We start from the raw sequence: 19,185 nt of genomic DNA, 5'->3' as shown, positions 1-19,185 counted from the left end.
GGGGATCAAGGCCATAAAGGGAATCATATAACACAGGTCTGCCATACCTGTAAGGGAGAACACTGCTGCACTTTACACATTCTAGTGAATGATGATAGGAAGCCTAATCTCTAAAGTAAATATGACGAGGAAAAACCTCCCTTATATTTCCAGTCATTCCAGTGACCCAGTAAGACTAACTATGTAGCACTAGCACCCAGCCCCACCAAACTTAAGTATAACAACTATCACATGGTTAAGAAAGACTTGAATAGTTATTAAAGCACTTGGCAAAACTCCTAGCTATTTCTTTGGGCAATTGCCCGGGGTTAATAATGACTACATAAGAAGAGCATATCCAGATCCACATCCCTAAATGACCACGTATAATCAGGTTTCAACTCACTGGCCTGGGGTCCTTAAGCAAAGACTGGCTGACTAGAAGAAAATAATTTTCAAAGACATAGCATGACTGGCATTTAGTAAGGAAGAGCGTGGTCGGCTGGTGAGAGAGGTATCTTTTAGTTATAGTGCCAATTCTTCTAAGTGCTACAATTATCTGAAAGAGTGGGTTTAGTCGAAGCTCTATAATGCACTGTGACAGTCATTCTACAATTGGGAGAATGTATCACGAACCTCAGATGAGTTTTTTAAGACTATAACGCCTCGTCCTCCTGCTGCACTTCCTCTTGTATGATCCAAGTGAATGAAGCAGCACCGGTAGATAGGGTGACTCTTTGCTGGTCCACCACGAGGCGACCACTTAAGCCGGTTTTCTTCTGAAGTCGTATACTCAGATTCCTTGGTGCCTACCTTGCAGGATCTCAAGCGGATTTCTCATGTGCCACATGTGGAAGTCTTCTTCCTTAAATATTGTATAATTATTACTCGCGTAGAAGCTAAAGCAGTGTTGCTCCGACCCATGAAAAAGGAGTTGATTAATGGTCTGGTTTTATATAGCTAGCATAAACTAGCTAATGCAGGAAGGGCTAACTAATCAGAACCTAGAAATAGCAAGGCAGAAGTGTAAAGGAAAGGAAACATACATATTTAATAAACTCTGGCCAAGTGCCACTGCTAGAGAKGTACCGTGCTGATAGTGCCTACTTCTCCTCACGGATGCAACCTCATCTGACAACGATCGCCGCTTTCGTCCAACCATCCATCTTCCCCTCATCTAGGTGCTATCCAACGAATGATTGATCATCTATCAACAGGATAATGCGGAGAAATAGCGTGGGGGTTACATCTTCAAGGATCCGTGTCACCATGCTATCTGCTTATCTTAACATCAACCGGCTGATGATACTCTGCCTTTGGGCAAGCACAATGATAAGCGATGATTCAATCGTGCTGATATATATCTGACTGCCTTGCATGTCATTTCCTTGATTTATAAACTTCGAAAGAGTCAGTATATCCCTTGCGTCCAGTGGTGTATATCTCCCAGCATCCGTCCTGAACTTTCACCATCGATAGGATCATGGCGTCGAACATAATGTCCGACACAACTCGAGACGATACAAAAACATCCACTGCAAATGAGTCTGTTCATGAGAGCGGCGATCATCTGAAGAACTATGGCTCTGCGCCTGGAGTGGTGGAGGATATAGTGCGAGTAGTCGATCATAAGGCCGAACGGGCTCTCTGTCGCCGGTTTGACCTGAGATTACTCCCTGTTCTCGCTGTGATGTGTAAGTCTTCCCGCATTATTTTGGAAATCGTGATACTGATACTGATTGATCAGATCTCTTCAACGCGCTGGACAAGGGAAACCTGGGAAATGCAGAAACGGATGGAATGAGCGGGGGTAGGTTCAAGTCCCGCATGAAGAAATTAAACTAATGGTGTAGATCTCCRCTTCAAACCCAACGAGTACAACCTGCTGCTATCCATCTTCTTTATTCCATATGTGATTTTCGCGCCTCCCGGTGCGATGCTCGGTAAACGCTACAGTCCGGCACGCGTGCTGCCCATCCTCATGTTCTGCTTTGGCTCCTTCACCCTGCTGTCGGCATCAGCCAAGAACTTTGGCGGCATTTTTGCTCTTCGGTGGTTCCTGGGCATGTGCGAAGCCCCATTCTTCCCACTGGTCATTTACTATCTGACCACATTCTACCGGCGCGGCGAGCTCGCCCGACGGCTGGCCATCTTCTATGCCGCCTCCAACATCGCCAACGCCTTTTCGGGTCTGATAGCCTTCGGCGTCTTTCAGATCAAGGGCTCCTCCATCCCCAACTGGCGCTACCTCTTCATCATTGAAGGCGGCGCCACCGTGCTCTTCTCCATCTTCGCCTTCTGGTACCTCCCGCGCAGCGTCGCTGAAGCCCGATTCCTCTCTGAAGATGAAAAAGCCCTCGCCTTCCACCGAATCCAGGTCGACTCCAGCGCGGTCGTCAACGACAAGTTCCGCTTCCGCGACGCCCTCGCCATCTTCAAACATCCCACCACCTACGCCTTTCTCTGCATCGAAATCTGCCTCGGAGTCCCCATCCAGGGCGTCGCGCTCTTTCTCCCGCAGATCGTCCAGCGCCTCGGCTACTCCCCCGTCAAAACGAACCTGTACACCGTCGCCCCAAACGTCACCGGCGCCGTCATGCTCCTCCTGTTGGCCTTCTCCTCCGACGCCGCACGCCTCCGCTCCCCATTCATCGTCCTCGGGTTTTTGTTAACATTCACCGGCTTCATCATCTACGCCTCCATCAACGACGTCCAGGGGCAGATCCGCCTCGCCTACTTCGCCACCTTCATGATGACCTGGGGCACGTCCGCGCCGTCCGTCCTGCTGAGCACCTGGTACAACAACAACGTCGCGGACGAGAGCCGCCGCGTGCTGCTGACGAGTATCGGGGTGCCGTTGGCGAATCTCATGGGGCTGGTGAGTAGCAATGTGTTCCGCGCGCGGGATAAACCCAAGTACATGCCTGCGTTGGTGACTGTGGCGGCATTTGGCGCCACGGGGGCGTGTCTCGCTGCGTTGCTAGGGTGTTATATGTGGCTTGATAATAAGCGGCGGGATCGGAGGGATGGGGTGCGCTTGCGGGCGCAGGAGGTGCCGACGGAGAGGTTGAGGGATGGGCCGAAGGCGAGGGAGTTTCGTTGGTTCCTGTAATTCTTGGCTATGAAATATGATGATGATATGACCTTTTTGCAGATGTCAAAATGCGTTGGAGATGACCCCCACTCGTATTGCAATGTAACATTCGCGTAGACGCTGTCAGATATGACTCTGCTCCTGGACAACGGGCATGTTACCCMGGATCTTCAAGCTCAGTGTCTCTTACGGCAGTAGCGTGGGGTAAGGACGTGGGGTAAAGAATAACATAACGATGTCACCCAAGATGTCGTGGACGTCTAACCGTCATGTTGGATGCTCATCGAAGAGATGACGCAACCAATGGATGAATGCCCTTATGTAAGGAATATCTCTGTAGATTTCTACTACTGGTATCGGACATTGACAGGACGTAGAATCCCTGCTATTCTAATCGGCGTAAATGAACATCTTCCACTGCGGAGTTCGGTCGACTTCTCGTACACTCCAATTGTTTGCAGCCTATAGAAGAGGCAGAGGAGGTACTACCTCTGGCCGGTGTTTATGCATTATCTAGGTATTATTGAAAGTCACGATTCCACTTGTAGGAAGAAGCAAGACATATGAAACAATGTGGAATATTAATAAGAATAGGATGATAAAAATAGACAGAACTAACCCGATCTGTTCTAGTCTTTTGATTGCTAAGAGAGCTGAATCATGCATATCTGTCACTAACCCCCTATCAGCTATGGCTTAAGATGCACGGGACAATGAAAGACAGAAAGATTCCCTTGGCCAAACCATCCTCCGTGCCAATTCGCTCGCGGAACGGATGTACGACTTGCAAGTGCGATTCCTAGGATGACCCCCGTCGTTCAGCCGACACTGACCGTCCTAGAATCCGTAAAGTCAAATGCGGAGAGGAAAAGCCCAATTGTATTCGATGCACCAGCACAGGGCGCAAGTGTGACTACCCTAGCCCAGCTCCATCGCGCCATGCCTCAACATCAGCATCTAGCGTGGTTCCGGTCCTGGACCGGCCGCTTTCGCTTTCACCGAGTAGGGTATGGCTAGAGCGGCGGGCCTTCGCTCATTATGCCCAACATGCTGCGTCATTCATTGGCGGGGGGCTGGAAATCGACTTTTGGGTCGGTGTTCTGACCCAGGTATGTCGGACTGAGCCTGCAGTGTGGGATGCGATCAACGCCATTAGTGCCCTCTTTGAGAATCCAGATCCCTGCATCGATCCTGTCTGGCCCAGGCAAAACAACAACGGATCTCAGGTCTTGCGTCCTAGCCACAGGGATGCCTTACGCTGGTACTCGCGCTCGTTAGCCACTATGCGCAGACAAATTGACCGGGGCAGTGTTGACATGAATGTAGCGTTGATTAGCTGCATCTTGTTCATCTGCATAGAAATGGTGCAAGGGCGGGTGGATGAGGCGCTACGGCTGTACCAGCAGGGGGTAGGCCTCATCTTCGACCTCCGGGCAGGTGGTACTAGGATGGGGTCTTGCACGGACTTCGCTCTTTTGCAAGATACGATCATCCCTTTTTTCCTACGACTGGGCACAATTGCGCAGCGTATTTCAGGCGTCCCTGTCAGTGGCTTACTCGAGGAAATGCAGGGTCGCACCGAAAACATATTCTCCTCACTTAGCTCAGCCCGTCTCGCAATGGCTGCTCTCGCTGCAGAAGGCATGATCTTCCAGCGCTCTGTTGAGGAGCATTTTGCGACTAAGGGCCCCGGATGCGCCGTTCCCCTAGCATTCAAGAGCAAACAGAAAGATCTCCAGAAACGACTGGCAAAGTGGCATCGCGCCTACACCGACTTTGTGAATTCATCTGACCCGTCGGAAGTTCCTATTGGCTTGACCTCTCTCTTGCTTTCCTTCCACGCTGTCACATCGATTGTTACCGCCGTTTCCACTGAGCATCTGGAGACCGCATACGACGCCTTTCTACCCCAATTCCGGCTCATTGTTGAACAGTCCGCTGTACATCTCGAAGCTTCAGCTGGCCCGAATGGCAGGCAGCCGCCATTCACCTTGGAGACGGGCCCTGGTCTCTCGTTGTTGATGACTGCTATTAAGTGCCGTGACCCGTGGCTGCGCAGAAGGGCCTTGGAATTATTGAGAAAGGCACCTCCAGTGCAGGCGCTGTACAGGTGTGCACCGGGTGCGACATTAGCGGAATCTTTTATTAAATATGAGGAATCAGGGACTATATTCAACGGGTCTAGCCCTGGATGCGCAGGTTCTTATGGCGAAGGGAGTCATTGGACGAAAACGTTTCCAGAAAGTGGAAGAAGTGAGATCGAATCTACTATTACAACATTGATACCGGAGGAATCTCGAATCCACGGCTATAGCGTTTTCCAGCCGCTAGACGACCCCTGGCTATTAGGCGATCCAGACATCTCCAAGTGGAATCGGAGGCCTGATCAGACCTACTTCAGGTTTTCACGGAATCGATTTGATGAAAATACAAAGACGTGGCGAATGGTCCATGACATTGTCCCGATTGACTATTGATATGTCTCTATGACCATGTCATTCCCAGACAGGTTTCGGTATAATTCATGACATGCGAGCACCATAATAGGAACTTCTCGCCCAATGCATCAGATGATTACCTGTCCAGCAGGTCTATCACGTATGGCACTCCCCGGGTCCCCAGCTCAGACTCGTCAAGGATCCCTGGAGAGCTTCACTCGAGCCTGCCCAGCCAGCATCTCCATATTCTTCAGCCGCAGATTCCGCATATACTCCTTCTGCTCGTACGTCATGTCCTTTTCAGTCTGGTCATCGCGGAAGCCGTTCGTCGAGATATAATGGATAGAGTAGCCGATCAGAACCGAAACAACGCAACCGACAATAACAAGAAGGATGACGGCTTCTTTGGAGAGTGCCATTTTGACTGCATTGTATCATGAGCATCTTGCATAGAGCAGATACAGGAGCATTTACTCACCTGCTGAATCAATTGCTGTTTCTACCTTGTTCACGAGGTCCCAACAGAATGAGGTTTGCAGGAGGAAAACCCCCTTATATCTCTTCCCCCTCCTGCCATCGTATCAACCACAGTAGCAATGTGCGTGTGTAAGCGCTAAGCTATTCGCGAGCAGTCTGCTTGATATCCCTGCCTCTGCTCTATTTTTGTCAGGGTCCTACACGAGCTACGGCCCGATTGAGTCAAGTGCGGATAGCTCTGATGTCATAACCGAACAGACCAATCAAATGGCGGGATTTGATTATGTTATTTCGCTTTCCTAGACGGGAAATTATGCTATTCAAGAGGCTTTGTTCTGGTGTCCTGGAAGTAGGGCAAAGATCTGAATAATCACCTGGGAGATTGGCCATGTATTAGTCAGGCTTTCCATCTCCTCCTTTTCAGACCTATATACCACAGATTGAGTCTGGCATGCGTCCATGGCTGATTACATGGGCTGGAAAATAGGGCATCTGCTAGTCAAAGGTCCTTAAGTGGCTCATTTGAGGTTTGAATTGCCTTTGTATCTCATTCACTGTTCGCTGTGATAGATTCCTCATGGATCGCCTTTCTTGAAATGGCAGATATGTTGAATAGCGACCAGGGGGGCTTGGGGGGTAGTCTGAGAACTAGGGCTGTGTCGGACTATCTGTACACCTTGAAAATGTGCTTCATGTTCTTATCTGATGGACGATTAGTAGAATGTCTATTAATCCTAGCCGAGTATATTCCACCTTTAAACCTAATAAGCAAGGGACCCTTGCATTGATCGTCTCTATAGATCGTGCGGTTGAATCTACTTCCGCTACCCCGAATTGCTGATCACCTCCAATTGCCAATGCTCAAGCAGGGGAAGCAAGATTCACAGCCGGGTGTCACAGCCGAGAAGACACACAAATCCATGGTTCGCACTCGCAAAGCTTCAGAGTCAAACACATTGGCCACGGATATGGTTCCTGATTCGGAAGAGTGGTTCTCGGACGTCAGCTCCGTCCAGCTACACCCAAAATGCGACTAACGGCTCGATTTATAGGACATCGCCACGTGGAATAAGACAGTATGAGTGGTCACGAGTGGCCAGGATTCCGGATGTTGCGGATCTGGATCGGAGTAGTCCAGTAGACTGTCCTGGTCATAAAAGATAAATCGGGGCTTAACCATGGAATTCCCTGGGACGGCCCACCACAGAACCCTTAAACAGCAAAGTCCCCGCGAGCCTGGCAAATGGATACTGGTGGCAACCCGGAAAATGGTCCAGTTTGAACATGGTACGAAGGTCCGATAATCCACAGAACAGTATTGCCTTAATCCGTGCAAAAACCCGAAGTACTCCCAGTGCCGCGGCCCTTCAATTCTGTAGTATTCAAAGGCGGCCCTTCCCTGTAGTGACTTTAGTATGCTCAACGACTTTGTTTCACTCAAGGAGGCGCGCGCATCTATCTAAATCCAGCGCAGTTATATTGTATATCATCGCGTTGTGGCAGCGTCATGGTGGACGAAAGTGCCGCGGTCCGTGGTGTGGCGGCCGCTTTTCTGACAGTGGCAAGCATCGCGGTCATCCTGCGCTGCTATGTGCGACTGTGCCTTGTCAAGGCGTTTGGCTGGGATGATACAGTCATGATCCTGTCAATGGTATGCTCCCTGCCGAGAATTGGAGTGAAGCGATGCTGACTTTTCAGTTATTTTATGTCATGTTCTCAGGATGCATGATCGGAGGCTCTCTCTGGGGAACGGGGAAGCATCTCGTCGATTTGACTCCCAAGCAGAGAACGGTCGCTATGGAGGTTTGTACTGTCCTCAATGACTCAGGCTCAGACTTCACTGACAGCTCCAGTACTGGTTCCTCTGCGACGTTGGGTACGCCATCTCATCCATTCTCTGCAAGATATCCGTCGCCATGTTCTTGTTGCGTGTCATGGTTCGTCCAGCTCATAGGCGAATCATGTACGCGGTCACCGCGCTCACGGTCATTGTTGGCATCATCTTTTTCATTTTCATGATGGTGCAATGCTCGCCGGTATCCTATTTCTGGACCCGTATGCACGGTGACACCAATGGCAAATGCGGATACGTGGATGCGATCATCATCATGTTGTACCTGTTCAGCGTGTCTTCTGCACTTTTCGACCTGACTGTAGGCCTGCTGCCTATCTTGCTCGTGCGCAATCTGCAGATGAACAGGCGGACCAAGATCGCTGTGGCGGGTCTCCTGGGCATGGCATGCATGTAAGTCCGCTTGTGCATTTAAGATGCCAGAGCCTTTCAGTATGATATTGATTCTCGTCAGAGCAAGCGTTGCTATTATAATCCGGATTCCATTCGTTCAAACCATTCGCGATAAAGATTTCCTCTGTAAGTCATCCCCATCTATCACCTTTGACCATCTCTAACAGAATATAGATGCAACCGTCCAGGTGAGCTCTCAGGCAGCCATTTCTCGAAGAGCACAGGATACTAACAATATAGATCGCAATCTGGTCCAACATCGAAACCGGCCTTGCCATCACAGCCGGCAGTCTCGCCACCCTCCGCCCTCTCTTCCGCATCCTACACAGTCGCAATGGATCTTCCTACCGCATCTTCCACTCGTCCGGTCCCGAGAGCAGGAAGCGCCAGCACCAGTTCCCCCTGGGTGACCTCGAAAGCAACACCGCGCAGTCCGGCCATGATGATAAGAGCAACCCCAAGGACGTCCACCTTGGAACCACGATCTCGGCGGAGAGAAACGACGCCGCGGATTTCATGACTTCGAATACGGAGCAGCCGAATGGAAAGTCGCACTCGGTGCCTATGCGGTCTATGTCTAAAATCGGTGTGCATCGGACCTTTGAGGTTTCGACGTCCGAGGCGGGAGCGTGAGTGCAGAGGGTTCATACTTACCCAAATAATATCTGCGCTTTGCACAGAGTTTCTCCTATCTCCGCCAGTTCGATCTGGCGAGTCTGGCGAGCGCTATCAGGTCCGCCCGTCGCTGGGGTTGCTAAGTCACTGAAGCTAGCCTTAATGACCCACTCAGCAGGCGGATGGAGGGCATGGAACCCTCACATTCATGAAGCCATTTGATCGTTTTGTGAATATAAACTCAATACAAGTCAATTGGATTAATCAGCGCGCAGGAAACATCAGTACTAGAGACTCTCCATCTGCACCACGGCTGCAAGTCTTCGGCTTTCCAACTGACTCCACCATTACAATCAAAGAAGAACACTGAGCCCTTTACTACTGTCGACTATCTGAATCAGCTCCCAAAATCTTCGCCAAATTTGGACTCCCCTCGACCGCCTCTCCGGTTTCATCGGTCCGAATCCTCTGCGACGCAAAGGCCAAAAACACCGCCTCCCAGTGCCCGTCCTCAAACTCGAACAGCAACGCCCCGTCCTCATACACACCGTTCTCAAACTGCGGGAGACTCCCCTGGTTCATATGCACATCATGGAGCCCCGTCCCAAACGACGACCCAAACACATACATCCTTGCCTTTTGCGCAATCGCGTCCGAAAGGATCGGATCGAGGGAATCCAGGATATCATTGTTCGGCCCGGGGATGTCGTGCGGGAGGACCTTGCCTGCTTTTATATCCACCAGGCCCTCTGTGCGGATGTAATCCAGTCCTTTCATCCCGTCTCGGTTGAGGAGAGTGAACCCTCCATCTAGGTCGGAGAGGGTCTGGGTGATTGAATGGGAGAAGGCGCGGTCAAACCAGAAGACGAGGCGGGTGTCCCTGTCGGTGGATTTGACGTTGATGGCGGCTTGGTACTGTCTGGTGCTGGTGCCGTCGGTGAAGTACAGGTAGATGTGCGGGGTCCTGGGGTCTTCTTCTTCTGTCTGGGCTCTGTAGTGCGTTGGGTAGGCGACCCAGACGCCGTAATTTGGGATTCCCATGTTTTCTGTATAGGATTTGAGCGTGTGGTGTGATGGACTGGTAGAAGATAGGATGGGGTATCGGGGTTTAAGTACTCCACAGGCTATGTAGTCGCAATGTGTGACGCGCACGCTTTGAACTAGAGATAGGTTATCAGCCAGTAAAACTTGAAGATACTACACGTGCTGAGGAAATGGCGACATTTATTTGGGATGCGCTGGATATTCAGCTGCATTCGGCACTTTTCCGCCTCCGTCCTCTGCAGGCAACGTCATGACGTCCTACTAGCCTGTTGCTTAGCAGGCTTAGCTACGCTACCCCACTAGGACATTGTAACTGTAATGCAATAATTGGTTATCCTTTAATGACCTGGCGCTTGGGACATCCTGTTTTCATTAATTGACTTTAATAAAGTTCTGACGTACGGAATGCAATGATCAACATCTCAACCTAGACCAGTGCGCATTCCACCACTTCAGCTGGTCCTTTCTATAGCTATCCTCTTCAACGTAGCTCCCATTCCCATCAGACTTGTCCACGGTCCGGAAGACAATATTCTTCGGTTGCGACAGCTCATATCGTGGCCAGTATGGTGCACCGTCCACTGCATGACCATTTGGATCCAGATCATGCACAAACGACGCCCAAGACCGGGACATGAACTCGGACAGCTGATGATAGGACAGATACGGTCCTATATAGTTTGACAGTTTCTGCGACGGATTGTTAAACACAAAGATGAGCTCCGAGTAGTGCGTGCTGTAAACCGGCGGCACCGTCGCAATCAACTCCAGGACCCCATTCCAGGGCGGCTGGTCGAACCGATAACTGTACACCGGATTCTGTCGACGCTTGGCTTGGGCATTATTCTTTCGGGTATAGTATTCCACCAGCCCGCGCCGGCCAGCATGCACGAATATGTCGCCCGCGATGGCAGCGCCTCGCTTGTACATCCAGCCCTGACTGGCGAATCGCTCAGCGCCAGTACCGTACGGGCAACCCTGCGCAGGATCATCAGGGTAAAGAGCCAGCAGTTCCGCAACTTCGTCATCACTCAATCCGCCGCCATTCAATGTGCGGATATACGCAGCAACATCTGCAGTGGTATTCAGCGTCCCCCTCGGACCCCAGAAACTTGCCGTTCCCTCATCCGTATTCGCTCCAACGAGCACCGCGACGTCTGCAACCTTGCCCAGCGCAAGCGTCTCGCTCGGCTTGCGCGTGATAAACTCCCCGTCAATAACAGGAGTATAGATCTGCGGCTCAAACGCCTTAAACAGTACCTCGTATGGCACCTTCCGCAAACACGCCAGCGTATCCTCCGCACCCTTACACCCCACCGTCTCCGTAACATTATCATACATCGCCTGGTACCCATCCTCAGCCACGATGAGATCCGCATCCTGAAGCGCAGGACCCAGCATCGTCCCGCTATCCATGATCGCGGCGCGGAACAGGCCCTCATTGTTCCCGTCGAATCCAACAAGATGGTACCCCACGCTGAATGCCCCTGCGCTCTCGCCCCAGATAGCGACTTTCTCCGCATCGCCGCCAAATGCCGCGATGTTCTCGCGGATCCACCGCAGGGCAATCCGCTGGTCATACAGCCCGATGTTAGCCGCCCCGGCCGCGAGAACCTCCTTCGACGCGAGGAAACCCCAGCCCGCGACACGGTAGTTGATGCTCACGCCGATGATGGGCTTGCCAATTGCTGCAGACTGCTGGACGATGTATGACATGTTGTATCTGGGGTCAGCGACGCCGCCGGCTGTGAACCCGCCGCCGTAGATCCTGTAACTGTCAACCTCTACTCAAGGTGAGAAAGGGATCCACGTACCAAACCAGTACAGGCAGTCGCTCCTGCAGGGAAGCATTATCCGGGACAATGACGTTGAGGTACAGGCAGTCCTCGCTCAACGGGCCAATGCCGACATCGAATCCAGCGTAGCCGGGACAGTTGGCTGGTTGCGCTGTCGCGGGGTACGCTTTGTACCGCTTATTGTAGGGCACAGGATGCCGTAGTCGGAGGTCGTTGACCGGTGGCTGGGCGAATGGGACACCCAGGAACGCATTCTGGGAGAATGAAGGCAGACGCACGCCGCACAGTGTTCCGTTTTTTGTTCTGGCAGTAGGCGATTCTTGGGGGCAAGCACTTGCAAACGACGGAGCTGCCAGAGCCGCAATGGCTATGATCTGGAGGATGTTTACTATCAGATGCATTCTGCACAGTCCAAGTAGGCCACAGTTTCTACGAAATTGATTTAATTCTCCGGGGCTGCAGAGATATATACATCGGTGAAGGGGGTGTTCAGTAATCGGGCCATTCTCCGGTACTTCCCCCGTGCAAAGGGGCCGTCCGATCATTAGACCGCAGGCTTTCAGGCGGTGCGGGGTAGCTAATGTAGGAAAGTAAGCTAATATAAGCCTGAAAAGTCAATTAAAGTTGCATGTACCCGATATTATAGTCAGCCTAGTGTGCAGAAATGAATGACGAGGATGAGGATATACTTCGGGCTCTCGAATATCACTTGTATGGAGTACCTGAACTGAATCAAGACCATTTTTCAAAAATTGTCTTGGCTTTTGTGAGGATCATATTGCACATTGTTACTGGAATGAGTGGTAAGTTGGCTTCGCCTCGATTTAGGGACATTGGCTTTGTTTTAATGACACCACTGAAACTCTAGCCTACTGCATAGTTACAATCACGGACCATCTGACCAGTAAAGGAGCTGAGACGTCCTGATTTGTCTTATCTAGTGTATTTCTACAGTTCTCTAGATGATGCAGCTTGATGGGATACCAAAGAATTCGGAATTTGAGGCACTACCACTGTTGGATTTCACTTGTACTCATAAAAGTTGGTCCGACTAATAATATGTCCGGTCTTGGGTAGCGTTGATGTGCAAACTCGCAGAAGTTGGTCACAGAGTCCGTCTACGCACCATCCCTTGGGAACCAGACAAAGTAAGAAGCAACCCCTTTCTGCAGCCAAGCGTCCAGCATCAGTCAGGAGCCGTTGGCCGATTGATACCAAAATAACCGGATTTGGCGTAGCCGGAGTCTTTTGCAGAAACAACCAGACTGATTCATAGCAATCCAGCTGCCGACCCCTACGGATATGCCAAGTAGGGTCATGAAGTGGGCGAATAGCTTCGAGGAAAGGGAAGACCGAGTTTAACGAGGGCATTGAGAAGGMTATTAGGAAATAAATGATGTGCTTGCGGGAAGAGGGGGACGGAGAGGAGACTAACCATCAGGCCTGATCTTTACTCTCAGAATTATTAATTCCAAGGGTTCATCCTGGACAGGTTGGAAGAGTGCATCTTTGATATCTTTCTCAGCAGCGCCAGCTGACTTAGCAAGATGATCACGAAGGTCCAGCTCTTTGGCTCTTCAGGCAAGGTCAGTCATATGTCAAAAGGTTGTGATATACCACCTACCGGTCATATACTTGATGCTCAACGCACCTCAGCTCGTAATCTGATATAACCTCCAATGGTCGAGGCGACCGGAAATTCACCAAGTAAGGTGGTTCGGGAGAGAAAGTGTATGAGATAGAGAAGTCGTAAAGAACTGTATCATAGAAGTCAMCTGGAAGCCTAAAGTGTTCATCTTTCATATCGCCATGAGTGATCGCGAGGCTGTGCAATGCTGATAGACGGCGGCAGCGGTCAGTGAGTAGAGAGCAATAGAACTCTCTTTCAAAATCACTTAGTTCTAGATTTTGAAGCCGCTCCTTTAGACTTTCAATGTGTCTAGTTTCGTTGTGGTTATCTGCGGCTAGGATACGTCGAGAAGATAATTCTGGCTTAATAGCTTCAAGGATAATCGCCCGGCGGTTAGGATAGCCAGAACAAAAGTCAGATTTGTCAAGGTCGGTGATCACACCATAGAATCGGGGAAAATAGATCCGCGCATTGGCACAATTGTTCTCGATGCGGTGAAACACCCTGGCTTCATTCTGAAAGGGGTCGAGTTCATTCATAACGACCGCTGAACCCCGATTGCGTAAGTCTGGAACACGTTGGAGCTGGAGCTGGGCGTCATGTTCAGTGTAGTCAGGGAACTTGCTTTACATCAGCATCATGTATAAACCAGTCTTGCGGGCGCCCTACTCACCACCTTGGCCACGTACCTACGAATCATTCTTTCGTCGTACTCAACAACTACCCATAGCACTTGAATTCGACCATGACGACTGGGTCTACCTGTAGGTAGTGAGTTCCACAAAATCCACTTCTTACCCGGACGGAAACGCTTGAAATCCACTTGAGTCTCGAGGTCGAGTTTGGTCAAGTCAGGTGGACTCTGGGAGAAGAAAAAGTTCGTCCAATCTTTGGCATCCCTATATGTCATTTTTGATAGAGAAAAGTCTGAGCGAGTGAACCTAATGTAATTCAAAGCTGTTCAAGCTTCAGAGTGCAGGGGGGCGGGGGAATTTCACTGTTGTTCTCCATCACGTGAGAATATGCAGTTTTAAATGTAACACAGAGAGCAAGGAGGTATCAAATTTGGGGGAAAGGGGGAGAAAGAAGAGGGAAAATACCAAGTGCAGACTCCAGGCTGACTGTTCCAGTAGACCGGCGTTGTTATTAGATATAATGAGTTGCTCCAGCTAGTTTTATATTGCCGCAGGGCTTGTCATGGTACGCACTACGGAGTACCTCGTGAACTATATATGTATCACTTGAGTATGCTAGAATTCGGTATTCTAATATACGTGCTGTTTGACAAACGTGGAAATAGTTTTACTAAACTCAAACCGCGCTTATCCCACTCACACTCACTTCTGCATTACAAGAATCCAGCGAGCTGGCCACGGACATTGACACTCTCATAGTTGAGCCCGAACCCTCTTGTCTCAGGGATGATACGGAAGTAGAAGTTAGCAGTGCGATCTGTCTTGACAAGTCCAATGCAGTCAGCCATGTTATACCCGACGGCATCGGAAGCCCAGTCGTTCGCAATGGCATGGGACATCTGTTGCTGGTTGGCACGGGTGAGCCTCGACTGCTGGCGGATAGTCAAGGAGATCTTGAAGCCAGCACCTTCGAAGCGCTTTTCGTGAGCAGGCTGATCTTAGTCATCCGTGGACACGGTCTGAAATCACCAGCCAGCCAGATTTTGATATCGCCGTTGTCGTTGTAGGACAATGCAACATCGGAAACGCTCCCATCGTCTTGAGTCATGTTACGCGCAATAGAGCGGTGTTTCAAGGACGGCTGGGAGCCACGCTTGTCAAAGCTCACCCCGGGGACATCAATATTTTGTAAAAAGTCTTAGCTGTATCCGCTGTCTCTGAGCGCGGAGTCCAAGCCATCGGTGAAGTTGAACTGGTGAGCGAGATCTCGACACACCGCCCCGTCGCTTAACTTGCCCGTACAGATAGCGAATGTTTTGCTGGGGAGGTATCAAATATAAGGCTAGTTTATGGTCGAACGTTGCAATCCCCAACGCAGGGTCCACTTAAGACCAGCAACGGTACCGCAAGGCATGTAGGGCTGGTGCGTTGATATTAGGTAAACTTGTAATGTTGGTGTCCCAACTCCCAATAACAAAGTCTCCTGGTTCGATAGCACTTGCGAAATCTCAGCATCCTACCACTCTGCCAGTAGCTTTATCGTTTGATAGTCATATCATTATCTTCTACTTCCGTCCGCTACCAGTTTGCGCAAGTATCATTATCGGACACTCGGATAGCTCCGMCTCTAATACTATTCTACCATCCGGACTAGTCGCTAGGTACATTTCAGGGCCCACACAAGCATGAGACATTCAACATTCAACATCAGCTACTATTGGCCAGATAGAAAAGCGGGCAGGCTCAATGCAATTGCCTGATATCCGTAGCTCATACATATTTTCATTCAGCCACTCTCCACCACTTACCAACAATTCAACCAATGCATAACATCCAGCCCGCCACATCAGATACACTCGCCCCAGCACCTACTGTGCAGACAATATCAGTATCAGACGATGAGCTCCCGGTCTCACCTCTTTGTTCAATAGTCGATTCCTACCCCAGAGACCCAATCGCCCAATACCTCATAAACCCATTTGCTCGACACATCTTCAAGTAAGTCAGGCACCTAGACTGCTCTGCTCTTCACTAAGCATGAACCAGAACTCTGCTGGCAATTTTTGCCTTTCTGATCGTCTCGTATCAGATATGTGGTCTGTGGAATGAGGAGTCAGTTTGCGACCGGAGGGTCGACTATCTCGCCTTCGCGGTTGGTCTTGGGATTCTCGCCTTGATGGGATACACTCATTACCTGAGGAAGCGGATTGAGAAGCAGCAAAGGATATCGGCATCTGGAGAGAGTAAGGACGTCAATTGAGAGCATTGAAGAGTTAAGCCCAGGCTGTATTGCTGGGTTGTCCGTGTGAGGAAAGAATTAAGTGGGTTGATCAATGTAGATATGAGACTGAACTTTGACGTTGGATGCGAGCTTATAATCCTTATCTGGCTATGCTGTTGTCTTCTAGCTCCCAAGCCCCGTGCCACAAGAAATTTGTTATGTTCTTCTACTTTATGTTGTTTTAGGTACGATCAAGCAATATATATATCAGAAACTTGTCGTTGGCCACAAGTGCACTTAATTATCACATACGCCTATTGGCTTGAATGAATACAGGTATATTCAGAAAGTACTAAAATGCACTAGGTACATCCTTTGTTCTGAACTAACCCAAAGCCAATGATAACTGCAGGGCTTGCTCTCCGTGCGAGTATGGCCACAGTCAGGTGCAAGTATGTTCGAATGACTCTCCCTGCGTCCAACTAGCATGCAGAATTGGTCTGCGTAAGGAGAGCCAGCTTCCAAGGAAGAGAGTTGTAATCACCCGTCGCCGACGGGTCCATACCTTGGTAGAGATAGCGGAGTTTGCACGGGCTGATGGTCATAGTCTGGTCCACCTGAGTGCGCACCATCTCGCCATGGCTAATGCTCTTGGTCCAGGCAGTCCCGGAGAAGACCACATTATTAGAACGGGCAAAGGGGTTGGCTTCAGTGTTCGCAAGCCCAGTCCATGTACCCGTGAGCGAGGGTGCCGTCCAGGACCTGAAGTACCGATACCCATCGCTCCCAATGGCTTCCACGATGAGCAAATACTCATTTCCGACATGATATACATTGGAAGCCTCGAAGAGATTATAGGGATTCGAGTCAGAAAGGGCAATGACCGTGTTGCCCATGCCGTTGGGGAAGTTGCTCAGAGTGGTCTGTGAGCGGTAGAGGTGGCCATTGTCATCGGACGAGAAGAGGTAGCAATTGGATGAGTCGCAAATAACCCACATATCCACCCAGTAGCCGCTGCCAATGTTCTGAGAGATGATACTAGGAACGCTGCTAAAGAAGTTCGTAGGAGCACTCCACCCAGCAGGATTGCTAATGTCCTTGTTGGTGGAGTAGGCAGCATTTCCATTCTGGTAGACCAGGTACCACAGCTGCTGCGGCTGGAAGTAGAAGACCTGAGGCGCAGCGCGGTAACCTGTCCCAATCCCACTCTGGTCGAGATAGAAGAAGGGAGCATTCCCCGCTTGGCTAAAGTCGGTGAAATTGAAGTACACAAGGTTATAGCCTGACGCTTGAGCAGTGCTGGCGAAAACATGGTATGTGCCATCAACCTCTATGATAGAGGGGTCCTTGATTCCCGCAATGTTGCGGCCGTCGTTCTTGGGACCAACTAGCGCACCGGTCGAGCTCCATTTGAAACTGGTGGGCAGGCTTCCTGTAGCGCCAGATGTGCTTGTCGAGGTTGTGGGTGTAGCGGTGGTTGTCATAGTGGTGCTGGGCATGCAGTTGCCAGAGAGACACTGATAGTACCAGGCGTTGATAGAGCTGCAGCATGCACCGGCAACACATTGAGTCGAGCCCGTCCAGCCATTCCCACCACCTCATGTTAAGTTAGTGATAATTTATGCCTTGAGAAGGATAGGAGGTTGACGTACATTGGCCATACAGCGATTGCTGAGCCTGGACGGCCAGTGCCAGTCCGAGGAGTGTCACTCCTATAGCTCTCATCGTGAATCCGTATTGCGTAGTAAAGATTATACCAGCTTGAAGTTTTGCTCTATGAATGATGCACAGATGCGCATGAAGGATCGACAATCATGGCCCGTTTTAAAGCAGGAAAGGCCTCCTTCGGCATAGGCGACGATCAACAGGTGCCGACAGCATTAAACAAGAAGATGCTCTCCACCGGAGAATCGCTAAAGCAATGCAACGCTTGAGCCACAGTAATCTATAATGCCTTCGTTTGGGTATTTTGGGATGGTGCAGAGACTGGATATTAGCCGATAGTCTAATATGACCGGAGACGCCTTTTGGCTAAAATCAACCAACCACGAGGATCTTCAGCAATAATTTGGCCTTTATGACCCCGCATAATCTTCAGTAGCAGACTTGTCACAAATATCCCAATCTGAATGGTCCATCCGAGCGGCATTTGAGGTATACTCCGCGAAGCATGCGTAGGGCCTGGCATTTTGCGGGGGATTCTGATTCCTCCTGGAAAAGATCTACTAACTACGTGCTTGGGTCAACGTCGCTAACCAATCTGCATCTCTCACCACCGATGCATATGCCCCCTGATATGGGGTGCATAAGCAAAACTAGGGCTGTGGGGGTTGCAACGATCCGGTAGACTGCGTTTAAGCAGTTAGGATTCGAAGCGGGGTTTGGCCCTTTTTCAATTCCATCCGGAGTCGGCGTCCTAACAGGTTTATTCCAGCAAGACCACAGGCAGAAACCCAGAGGCCGAAAGTTACACTGGGTCGAAGATATCAGTATTCTTGCTTAGTCTGAGGAAGGCGATTGGAATCCTCGCACCTGAGGGGCTCTTCCCCAGATTCCAGGATGAGGGGAATAGGCACTGCTTATTGTTTTCAGTAGATTGAGCGGAGATTGATTCGGCTAAGAAGTTAGACTATTATCTACCGTGCAATGCTTGTCTTGCACATTGAAGGTCTGGAAAAAAGCGATATGCCCCATACGGGCTACTCGGGGAAACGGTCCGTCAGTGTCGGAGTCTCCACATGTTGGCAATAAGCTGGAAAAGCTGGAATCAGCCGAAACTTCACCGAATGATAGCTTACTGCTATGGCACGCTATAATTGCTGATTCGGTGCATGCTCCGTCCCTAGTGTCTACCATTTCACGCTCGACATCCTTTAGCTCCGTCAACGCTCCCTGCCACGCATGCAATCAACACCGCTGATTATCGCAAGGTATGATGCTCTGAATGCCTAACATGCATTGTTAATAGCAGGGATTTCGGTAAATAGAGGTTCTTTCGCAAGTGGAGTGAA

The 19,185-nt window shown here is 50.2% G+C and overlaps 9 protein-coding genes across 9 annotated transcripts; 3 read left to right on the top strand and 6 right to left on the bottom strand.

The window, feature by feature from the left end:
- Nucleotides 1-1,477: 1,477 nt before the first annotated feature.
- Nucleotides 1,478-3,091, top strand: Asppvi_001563 (putative MFS transporter; the record flags this gene model as incomplete). Its single annotated transcript, XM_043297858.1, has 3 exons — nucleotides 1,478-1,673; nucleotides 1,727-1,789; nucleotides 1,833-3,091. 3 exons carry the CDS (start codon nucleotides 1,478-1,480, stop codon nucleotides 3,089-3,091), a joined length of 1,518 nt encoding a protein of 505 aa, XP_043153793.1.
- A 695-nt stretch (nucleotides 3,092-3,786) lies between these two features.
- On the top strand, nucleotides 3,787-5,550 carry Asppvi_001562 (Zn(II)2Cys6 transcription factor domain-containing protein; the record flags this gene model as incomplete). Its single annotated transcript, XM_043297857.1, has 2 exons — nucleotides 3,787-3,863; nucleotides 3,915-5,550. 2 exons carry the CDS (start codon nucleotides 3,787-3,789, stop codon nucleotides 5,548-5,550), a joined length of 1,713 nt encoding a protein of 570 aa, XP_043153792.1.
- A 155-nt stretch (nucleotides 5,551-5,705) lies between these two features.
- Nucleotides 5,706-5,930, bottom strand: Asppvi_001561 (uncharacterized protein; the record flags this gene model as incomplete). The annotated part of the gene is made up of 1 exon (XM_043297856.1): nucleotides 5,706-5,930. One exon carries the CDS (start codon nucleotides 5,928-5,930, stop codon nucleotides 5,706-5,708), a length of 225 nt encoding a protein of 74 aa, XP_043153791.1.
- A 1,565-nt stretch (nucleotides 5,931-7,495) lies between these two features.
- Nucleotides 7,496-8,866, top strand: Asppvi_001560 (putative PTH11-like integral membrane protein; the record flags this gene model as incomplete). The annotated part of the gene is made up of 6 exons (XM_043297855.1): nucleotides 7,496-7,639; nucleotides 7,687-7,791; nucleotides 7,842-8,233; nucleotides 8,295-8,359; nucleotides 8,408-8,421; nucleotides 8,474-8,866. 6 exons carry the CDS (start codon nucleotides 7,496-7,498, stop codon nucleotides 8,864-8,866), a joined length of 1,113 nt encoding a protein of 370 aa, XP_043153790.1.
- Nucleotides 8,867-9,226: 360 nt separating this feature from the next.
- Nucleotides 9,227-9,889, bottom strand: Asppvi_001559 (YukJ family protein; the record flags this gene model as incomplete). The annotated part of the gene is made up of 1 exon (XM_043297854.1): nucleotides 9,227-9,889. One exon carries the CDS (start codon nucleotides 9,887-9,889, stop codon nucleotides 9,227-9,229), a length of 663 nt encoding a protein of 220 aa, XP_043153789.1.
- Nucleotides 9,890-10,306: 417 nt separating this feature from the next.
- Asppvi_001558 (uncharacterized protein) lies at nucleotides 10,307-12,089 on the bottom strand (the record flags this gene model as incomplete). Its single annotated transcript, XM_043297853.1, has 2 exons — nucleotides 10,307-11,660; nucleotides 11,707-12,089. 2 exons carry the CDS (start codon nucleotides 12,087-12,089, stop codon nucleotides 10,307-10,309), a joined length of 1,737 nt encoding a protein of 578 aa, XP_043153788.1.
- Nucleotides 12,090-13,853: 1,764 nt separating this feature from the next.
- Nucleotides 13,854-14,228, bottom strand: Asppvi_001557 (uncharacterized protein; the record flags this gene model as incomplete). Its single annotated transcript, XM_043297852.1, has 2 exons — nucleotides 13,854-13,942; nucleotides 14,117-14,228. 2 exons carry the CDS (start codon nucleotides 14,226-14,228, stop codon nucleotides 13,854-13,856), a joined length of 201 nt encoding a protein of 66 aa, XP_043153787.1.
- Nucleotides 14,229-14,666: 438 nt separating this feature from the next.
- Nucleotides 14,667-15,061, bottom strand: Asppvi_001556 (uncharacterized protein; the record flags this gene model as incomplete). The annotated part of the gene is made up of 2 exons (XM_043297851.1): nucleotides 14,667-14,920; nucleotides 14,983-15,061. The coding sequence occupies 2 exons, from the start codon at nucleotides 15,059-15,061 to the stop codon at nucleotides 14,667-14,669; spliced, it is 333 nt and encodes a 110-aa protein (XP_043153786.1).
- A 1,595-nt stretch (nucleotides 15,062-16,656) lies between these two features.
- Nucleotides 16,657-17,899, bottom strand: abfII (putative extracellular glycosyl hydrolase/cellulase; the record flags this gene model as incomplete). Its single annotated transcript, XM_043297850.1, has 2 exons — nucleotides 16,657-17,771; nucleotides 17,827-17,899. 2 exons carry the CDS (start codon nucleotides 17,897-17,899, stop codon nucleotides 16,657-16,659), a joined length of 1,188 nt encoding a protein of 395 aa, XP_043153785.1.
- Between the last annotated feature and the right edge of the window lie 1,286 nt (nucleotides 17,900-19,185).

This window comes from Aspergillus pseudoviridinutans, assembly GCF_018340605.1.
Source record: "Aspergillus pseudoviridinutans IFM 55266 DNA, scaffold_1, whole genome shotgun sequence".
Taxonomy (NCBI): domain Eukaryota; kingdom Fungi; phylum Ascomycota; class Eurotiomycetes; order Eurotiales; family Aspergillaceae; genus Aspergillus; species Aspergillus pseudoviridinutans.
Note: the sequence above shows the minus strand (reverse complement) of the source record. Positions and strands in the feature narration are given on the sequence as shown.